The sequence below is a fragment of the Hippocampus comes genome, unplaced genomic scaffold, assembly GCF_001891065.2.
Source record: "Hippocampus comes isolate QL1 unplaced genomic scaffold, H_comes_QL1_v1.1 scaffold1416, whole genome shotgun sequence".
Taxonomy (NCBI): domain Eukaryota; kingdom Metazoa; phylum Chordata; class Actinopteri; order Syngnathiformes; family Syngnathidae; genus Hippocampus; species Hippocampus comes.
The window spans coordinates 1-9,434 of NW_017805069.1; the positions used below are offsets into that span (position 1 = coordinate 1).

The 9,434-nt window shown below is 40.3% G+C and overlaps 1 protein-coding gene across 1 annotated transcript; it reads left to right on the top strand.

The window, feature by feature from the left end:
* The first annotated feature begins 833 nt into the window (after positions 1-833).
* On the top strand, positions 834-8,970 carry LOC109512661 (isocitrate dehydrogenase [NADP] cytoplasmic-like). Its single transcript, XM_019864560.1, has 6 exons — positions 834-950; positions 3,088-3,217; positions 5,149-5,249; positions 6,494-6,664; positions 7,886-8,063; positions 8,672-8,970. Exons 2-6 carry the CDS (start codon positions 3,096-3,098, stop codon positions 8,835-8,837), a joined length of 738 nt encoding a protein of 245 aa, XP_019720119.1. The 5' UTR covers positions 834-950; positions 3,088-3,095; the 3' UTR covers positions 8,838-8,970.
* Positions 8,971-9,434: the final 464 nt, after the last annotated feature.

Here is a 9,434-nt window from a genome sequence, read left to right on the forward strand (position 1 = left end):
TTCATTTTCTCATCTTGGTTGCTTTGTGTTACAAATGAACAAATACATAGAAATAATAAAATAATAGCTTTTTTTCCCCTATTTTCCGGTATAAACGAACGCAAATCCAGGACAATTTGACGTACGCGTGCTGTGGGAAAAAGGATTATGTCCACATACTTTGCTCCACGTGATTTAATAAATAATATTTTGTATTACGCAGCCGTAGCCTATTACAAGGTGAGCGCGTTTGAGGTTTCCACGTGTCACACTATCTTTGATGAAACAAGTGTTTGAAAATAATGATGAATAGTGACCTTTATACAAGTAATATTGGATATTACACCGAAACACCTGCCGCTTTCTTTCCTCACTCAAAGTCGGCCTGGCTGAATGAAAGCAAGAGGAAAAATGTTGAATCAATTGCACGGTGAGTTAGCGACATCTAGTGGTTGAAAAGATAAATACAGTTCATGCACATTTTTATTCATGAAATTATGTATTAAAAATAATTGTGTTGTAACTGTATTTGACCTGTAAAATGGTGTTTTGGCAAATGAAAATATGGATTTGGATCGGTAATAAAATTAACTATTAACTTCACATTAATACAAAAACGTAAATTATCCATAATTCCATCATTTTCCGAACCCTTCATAATTACACAAGTTGTTTTGTGTGTGTGCGCGCGTGTATGTGCATTCATTCTTATGTATATCGACTGATATTCACCACTACAGTACAGTACACTAGTTTTGAAACGTGACAGACGACACGCCCACTTAGTCGTACGGTCGCGTCTGATTGGCTCTCAACGTTTTTTCCTGTTCTCTAATTGGTTGATATCTTGTCAAGCTAGCTGACTTCGCCTGTTTGACTCTCCTTCCTCCAAACTGTCGCAAGGACCGCCAGCTCGGCAAAATTGTGGGCATCACACCGCTACCTTCATCTCCTTTTACCTGCAAAATAAGGTACGAATATGCAGCGTTTTCCCTTTCGTCTTCGTGGTAGACTGTCAAGCAGCAGGAAGGACGGTATTGTCACTTTCATTGTTCGCTTCTGTTCTTCAAGCGTCAAGCATACCAAGTGAAGCTAATGTAGCTATTTAATTCTTGTACGAGCATGGACAGCTCAAGACAATATAAAGATGTATTTCTAAATTGATCTATCGTGTAGGTGAAGGTTATTGTCGTATTTTGATGTTTTGATGTTTATTTTTTCCTGCTGTCAGACTGCTCTTTTCTGATTGTACTGTACTTCCTGTTTTGAGTGTTCCAATTATCAGATCATGCTCGGGAAAGAAATTAACCAGTCATCATTGAAAAGCTTCGAGTGAGGAAAAGTTATTGGGAACAGATGTTGACAAATCTCATTCAAAGAACACATTGGGTTAGCTTTTAGTTTGAAAATGTATTAGTCTGGATGAAGTTTAATTAAAACCCTTGTGGTAACATATGAAAACTTCTTCAGCAGTTTTATAATTTTTTTTTTTTTTTACTTAATTATCCAAGCCGGGGATAGATGCTGAGTCACAAGCGAGCCACTCTTGTACTACAGTATGAATGAATTCATTCACGAAGGTTCTTAGGTCCACCGCCCCTCCCAATGTCACTTCGACTTATCTGTGGCTGCGTCCCAATCCGTTTGTGTTGCAACCAAGGGCGGAGCTACGTGGTGGCCAGAGGGAAGGGCCTCCATCCCTTGTCACTCTCTGGCCACTCTCTGGTGACTTCACTACAAGACTCAATTTGCCAGAGCAAAGTGTGTCAGTTAAGGCGCACAGCAGTAAACAATGGAGCACACAGAAGAAATTGAAAACAGCAGTCCCTGGACAGAGGAGGGAACACATTGCCTTATCAGTCTGTGGAGATATAGCGCCATACAAGCATAGAGTCTGTATATAAACAAGTGCATTTATAAAAGTAGTTAGTATATTGTCGCTTGTACTATTTCTGACAGAACAATACAATACAATACATCTTTATTTATATCGTGTTTTCACAACAGCTGTAGCTGTTATAAAGCCTTTTACAGAGCAGTTAACATAAAATAACAAAGAAGATGCCTCCGTTCCGAAGTCAGACCTGTCAGACCTGTCGACCTGTCAGATGGGTCAATGACGTGGCCCAGTCTGAACAGGGCCAAATCTGATTTGGACACTGGTTTGAATTAGACACAGTGTGCCAGCAGTCTGAATGCAGCCTTCGACCCCTTGATACTCTGACACTAATAATTTGTAGTAACTACATATGTAAAGAATAATATTGTGGTGACCCACAAGGGAGAGACATTCACCAGGAACCTTTACCTTTATGGGGGGGTTTGACATGTTTCTGAGTTCAAAGGGATAATTGATGTGAAAAGATCAAAAACACTCACTTGCTGCGTAAACACTCAGTTTTGGTGTGGAGAATAAATGGGAGACAACTCGCCATCGGATACTTTACCACATTTCAACAATATTACATTTGAACTCTTGAACATCCACATTCATCCCATATGGGCAATGGAGGTGGCAGATGTGCCCTGAAATATTTTCAGTCTTGTGGGAGGATATTGGGGGTGCAGACAGCCCTTTCTTCAAATGTATGCCCACTCTGTCCAATGAGAATGACACTTCAAAATGCGCATTCTGCCACTATTAGTGGCAGACAACAGGTTTTCGTAACAGGGTTTGTTGTTGACTCCAGATAGGACAGTGTGTAAAAAATATGGTAATAGTTTTGTGGACTTCAACTTCATTTGCAAGCGTCTCCAGCTCACATTTTCTGAAGTTCCTCGGTTTTCATTTTGTGACCCATGATTAGATAATCTGATTATCTGTTCTTGCAGAGTCCTGAATTCCCACCAGTAGAACGTGTTTATACTCGTTTGCATATTCATTTGGCGGCATGGCGAGGGAGGAATCTGGTACTCCAGCAATTCTGCAGCGATTGAGATGTAGGAAAGGAATGTGCTTGGATTCATCCACTCGCACAGATATATAAATATGGATGTTTTTTGTGCATGCTACATTTTCTAGATTTGGCTGTATGCTCCGTTTCAGTATGAAAGCCTTTGCACATGAGTTCACAGGTTTCAACATTTGTATCACACGTGCGTTTACAGGATAAACAATGGCTGCCAAAATCAAAGCCGGGTCTGTGGTGGAGATGCAGGGTGACGAAATGACCCGGGTCATCTGGGAGCTTATTAAGCAGAAGCTCATCTTCCCCTACCTGGAACTTGACTTGCACAGGTAATAACACCAACATCATTTTTTGGAACGTATCACATTCAGAGAGTTGCCAACCTATAGAAATTCACTGTCTGAGTAATTTCTTTTAAGTTTCCTAATTTTAAAATGCAATCAAGAACATTACAGTGTGACTGCACGCTTGAGTGTTTTACTTTACATGTGTTTAATATTATTGTCCCAAATAATGAATCGCTCAAAATTATTTCCTTCGCAGTGACTTTTCAACATTACATACACACACACACACACACACACACACACAACACACACACACACACACACACACACACACACACACACACACACATATTTTAAAAAATGCTGGACAAAGATTTTAGTGCTGCTGGTCATTTTCATGTGAAGACCTTTTCAAGGGGGCGGCATGGTAGTCAACTGGTTAGCACATCGGCCTCACAATGTAGAGGTGCAGAGTTCGAACCCGGCTTCGGCCTTCCTCTGTGGAGTTCACATGTTTCGCGGCACGGTGGTCGACTGGTTAACGCCCTGGCCTCATAGTACTAAGGTCCAGGGTTCAATTCCAACTCCGGTCTTCCTGTGTGAAGTTTGCATGTTCTCCCTGTGCCTGCATGGGTTTTCTCCGGTTTCTCCCACATTCCAAAAAACATATATATCTATAGATAGATAGAGAGAGAGAGAGAGAGATAGATACACACACATATTCGCAGTATATGGCTTACTTTAAGGGTGTATGACATTGTCAGACTGGGCTTTGGCTACCAATTTAGAGCAATTTTTGTCCTGCTGAGTTTGCGTCGCCATTTCCCCTTTGGTGTCATAAAACTCTTTTCTTTAGCCTTTGCTCACACACTTTTGTTCAATTATTACCCAAACTTACTCTTGTCAAAACACATAATTGAGAGGGCTGATACTGTTTATGTTTTTACTAGCCATGTTTAATGATTGCAGGAATTGTCAATACGGTTGTGAAAAAAAGCTCAGAGTGTCACATATGCACATTCCTGGATGACTTTGCAATCCATCTGACATTGCATGTCGAAAGAATGTGGAAGTGATATATTCCACTTTCCTTTGCAATCCAATGCACAAAGGCAATGTACATGTCAAACCTGATCTTGGATGCTGAAATTTTCCTTCTCACTGTTATGTTAAATGTCAAATAATCAGCATCACATCACAATGGCTCCGGATGGAGAAAGTAGGGGAAAGGTCGCGGCTGTTTTCAAACAAAACCTGGTCGTGCAAGCAAAGCGAGTCAGGTTGCGGGTTAATTCCTTTTGTGCATGCAGTATTTCAAGTCTTGCATGAGGTATAATTAGCAGAGAAATTGGGTGAATTCGATGCCAGTAGAAGCGTAGGCTATTGTGCTCGAATTCCTTTGGCTTTATGTTCTTAACTGTCCTCCTTTTCTAAATCTATCACAGCTATTGTGCTTTTACACAGACAACTAATCACCTGGCTTCTGCCATACTAATTAAAACAGATTGAAATAAAAATTCTGTCCACATTTTCATCCCTTTATTCTAAAAAACAAAAAAACAGAACCCAAGACATTATTTCAGATTGACAGTGCAGAATATGTACAAACATTATGACTCAGTTACTTGTTTGGTCTGTAAAATGCAATGTAAAGAAAAGGGGGAGGGGACACGAAACCGGCTGATCTCTAGTTGGCTACAGGCTGCAATGTATGAGTTGCAGGTGTTTTTTTATTGTATGTTTTTTTTAAGCAGCAATAAAAGGAATTGATCGACATGCCGATCGTGTATTTCGATGGCCGATTGATCGAAGCATGGTGGGGCGGGTTCAAAAGTGGTGCTTTTTGCAACTCTATGCGATTTGAGGAACATCGTAAAAACTTTTCAGAAATACAAATAAACCAAATGTCACCATTTTTACACGATCATTCTCATGTCATGTGACTAAAAACGTTTCTCTCGTCACCTGCCCAGTTATGACCTCGGAATGGAGAACCGTGACGCTACGGACGACCGTGTGACGGTGGAGGCAGCTGAGGCGGTTAACAGAGTTCCAGAAACCCCCCGCAATAAGTGTAAATCCATAACATGGATGAACCGTATATATTTTTTTTAACAGTCTTCCTCCTCCCACACCTTTAGCACTTATTAATAAAGCACATGACCATATTAAAACACACTTTTTAAGGTATTCCCGAGCATCTCTTCTCACTCTCTCACTGTCAAGAAATGGGAGACTCATATAACATCACTTTGTGAAAACTGAAAGAAGAAAACAAGTTCTCCAAATAAGAGACTGCTTTCTTCAAACAGATTACGATAAACAAAATGTGTCTGCGAACATTCGCCACTCAGTGAGATACCAGCTTAAAGCGTCCAATTTTTTAGTATTAAGCTCAATTTATGTATTTTTGCAAAGGAAAACGAAACTGGCATTCATTTTCAATGATAGCAATAAGTGTTAAAACGGACACAAGATTCCGCCGGTAGATGTCCATATACATCCGCTGTCTCTTCAGATGGATGCCCTTCTCAAAGAGGCCCCTTGCAAAGATTGTCCCTTGCAATTTTTTGTTGAAGGAGTTGTGGGTGGGAGTCATACATAAGACAAATATTTTTTGTCTTTTAAGAATCCAGACATTCAGAACCAGGTATATATTTATTCTTGTAAATTTTTTCTTCACGTGGTAGGGTAAAGGAGGGCCTGAAATTGGCTTGGAGTGAATGAGTAAATTGTTTTTCTTTTTTCAAATATTATTTTTAATGGAATAATTACTTTGTTTCCGGTCTGATTGATTGAACCCTTGTGAGGGTATGCGGATTAGAAAATGGATGGACGGATGATTTATTGACAGAATTAGAAAATACCTCAACAGCCTTGTTTTGATTGTACGTTGTTCCCACATTAACTGTAGAACTGTGGGGGATAAAAAAGAACTCCTCAATTTCACTTATTGCATAACAAGCTGTTTCCTGTCTCTCTCTCTCTCTCTCTCTCTCTCTCTCTCTCTCTCTCTCTCTCTCGCTCTCTCTCGCTCTCTCTCGCTCTCTCTCTCTCTCGCTCTCGCTCTCTCTCTCTCTCTCTCTCTCTCTCTCTCTCTCTCTCTCGCTCTCGCTCTCGCTCTCCAATTTGTGGTTACTTCAGACATGGCTCTGTTGTCAGGAGATGTACAGTAAAAAGATTACATTTCATAAGCTGGCCTTTGGACCATCATGTTCTGTTCCGCAGGCCAATGTCAACAGCACTCTAGCCCCGGAGCAACAACTACATCTAGGTGAAGTGTCATGTAGCGGAAAGTTGCGCAATGTCTATGAAAAGCTCTGCTCTGTAACTTTGGGTGGTGGATTTCTAAAGCATTGACAATTCCTTCAACATGTTCCCCACAGTACAAAGCCACCGATTTTGTGGTTCCCGGACCGGGCAAAGTGGAGATGATCTACACGCCTGTAAGCGGAGAGCAGGTCAAGTTCGTCGTCCACAATTTTGAAGGTATGCACTGGGGTTTGACACCACTCATACTTTCTGATAGTGTCAGAGAAAGAACACAAATGAGCCAAGAGTTATGAGTTAGGAATTGATCATTGACATGTTAGTAGTTTTATGCAGTAACACAGGTCAAATTGTTGTTGTTGGTGGTGGTTTTTTTTTCCACTTTTACATTTTAAATGGGAAGTCAAGTCAAAAATGTTCATCACAATAATATATTCTGTGCACAGCCAGGAGTCTGAACATGGCATTTTGATTCATAATGTGCAGAAAAATCCACCTGATTTTATGCGTCTCAGGAGGACGCCATTTTGCCATTTGTTGTCAACTGAAAATGACATCACGGTTTCAAAGGGCTCAGGTGATGACTGTCACGGCAAACCTGTTTTGTGGGTTTGGTCATGAGGCATTAGCAACCTCAGTCCTGAGTCAGAGCATGTCTTGCCGAGAACTCCAGTGTTGTCCATGTAGTCGTTCTTTGCAGAGGAAAAAGAAAACAGTATATGACTGAACTGTTGTCTTGTCTGTCTACATGTGTTGCTGCACCATTTGGTTTCAAATATCTGTTGCTTAAAGGGTTATATAACACAGCCACATCATTACCAGTCAGTGCCCATGTTAGCATTAGCCTTAACATCGCAGATTAAAGGCTCAACTAAGTGGCTGTTTTAAATATGCAACGTGTCGTTTTGTTTTTTCTGTTTCGTTTGGTAATAAAATTAACCTGAGTGACAATATCTAGCTTGAAGCCATTTTTTTAAACCAATTCTGACATTGCTACCATGCAGCGCTTGTATATCTGTGCTCACTAGTCAAACCAATAAAACAGCCAAATGACAGCTTGGAAAAAAACGTGGAAGTCAGATCGCTCGTACCTTAAGGCAACACTCGATTGTTCTTAATAATATTTGTATGCGTTAATTGATTGTTTTTCACATTTCTAATTTCAACAGTCTACCAGGTATATTAGTCGACAGAAACTGGCAAAATGGCTGCCCCCTGAGATGGCTAAAAATGGGTGGATTGTGCTGCTTAACTCACTCCACAAACGTAATATTCATCGGAATGCCGTGTTTATACTAAGTCGGTGCACATCCAACATATTATTGGAAAGAAAATGTTTGGGTTGACTTCCCTTTTAAATGCTAGGTTTTTGTGATGATGAAAATTTTGACTAAAATAGATCCAGGGCACACTGTCTACACTGTGCATATTTGTGTGTAGGCACTGGCGGTGTTGCATTGGGGATGTACAATACGGACAAATCCATCAGGGACTTTGCTCACAGCTCCTTTCAAATGGCTCTGGTGAAATGCTGGCCTCTGTACCTCAGCACCAAGAACACCATTTTGAAGAAGTATGATGGACGATTCAAGGACATTTTCCAGGAGATCTATGAGAAGTATGCGCGCACATTTACACACACACACGCACACACACACTCACACATTTCTCATTCATCGTACTTTGTATACAGTGGAAACTACAAGTCAAACACACAAAATCAAAACCATCATCAGCAAATCTCATCAGACAACAGCGCAGTGAGCATATCAAGCAGCAGTCGGCAACCTGCGGCTCCTGAGCAGCATGTGACTTGGGAAAATAAATGAGTGTCTAATTTCAAATTTGTTTTATTTTACTTCATTTCTTTTTCAAATGCCATTCTTAATTTAACAGCGATGGTGTTTTTGTAAACATTTTTTGTTGCTCAATATATGCGCGGACGCACATAAGCGACACCTGACGCCAAGATTCATTGAGTATTTAGCTGCTGGTAAATAAACCTTGGATAAATCCAATAAGAGAAAAGTTTCTAAAGAAAGCAAAATGTTTTTCGTCTGCTTTTTTTTTTGATGATGCCACCACATAAGCGCAGCATTGATCATAATGAATGTAAAATGAATACAATTTACGATGATGGTGCTGATGGTTTCATTGTTTATATTTTCTCTGGGAAAATGTGTTTTTAAATACACACTCTCACTCCGACTTATCCTTACTCGACAGGGAATACCGTGCTCAGTTTGAGGCCAAAGGTATTTGGTACGAGCACCGTCTGATTGACGACATGGTGGCCCAGGCAATGAAGTCAGATGGAGGCTTCATTTGGGCCTGCAAGAACTACGATGGAGATGTACAATCCGACTCAGTGGCTCAAGGTTGGTACGATTGACCCGTGTTCCATATAACAGCAAAACAAATCTGAAATGCAGCAACATGGCTTTTCAGTATTTAGGTTACAGCTACTACACCAGGGTATGATGACCAGCGTGTTTGCTTCCACAAATACATGTGTTAGTATGGAGCATTTTGGGTCACGACAAGGTGGTAATGTGACTAATTGAAAATTTAAAAGGTACTGCAGCTTTCTACCGGGAGACGCATTCATCACACACAACCTTTACTAAACGTTAACCTTGCCATATTTTTGTGTGAATACTGCAACGCATTCACACAAACTGTTTTGTTCCGCAAATTCTCCTCACTTTTTGACATTGTACCCAATCCAAATGTCTCAAACAATTAAAATCATTCAAACTTCCAAATATTGACAAAATATATGTGACTCACATCCCAAAAATCCACACTTACTTTACAATTGCTTTTTTTCACCACCGCCCACACAAAAAATTCGCATGAATGAGACATCCCACCGAAATATGTTCTTCATCATTCACATTCCAACTTAAAATTGTGCAGCTCATTCAGAATATCATGGGAACTCATTTTCACATTCTCAGAATTACATTTTTCATTTCAGTTTTGGGGA

Bases quoted from the DNA above. Each gene is read 5' to 3' on its own strand.
- LOC109512661 (XM_019864560.1), top strand. From the start codon at position 3,096: ATGGCTGCCAAAATCAAAGCCGGGTCTGTGGTGGAGATGCAGGGTGAC. The intron at 6,665-7,885 runs GTATGCACTGGG...ATTTGTGTGTAG, and splicing joins CGTCGTCCACAATTTTGAAG to GCACTGGCGGTGTTGCATTG. The intron at 8,064-8,671 runs GTATGCGCGCAC...CTTACTCGACAG, and splicing joins TTCCAGGAGATCTATGAGAA to GGAATACCGTGCTCAGTTTG.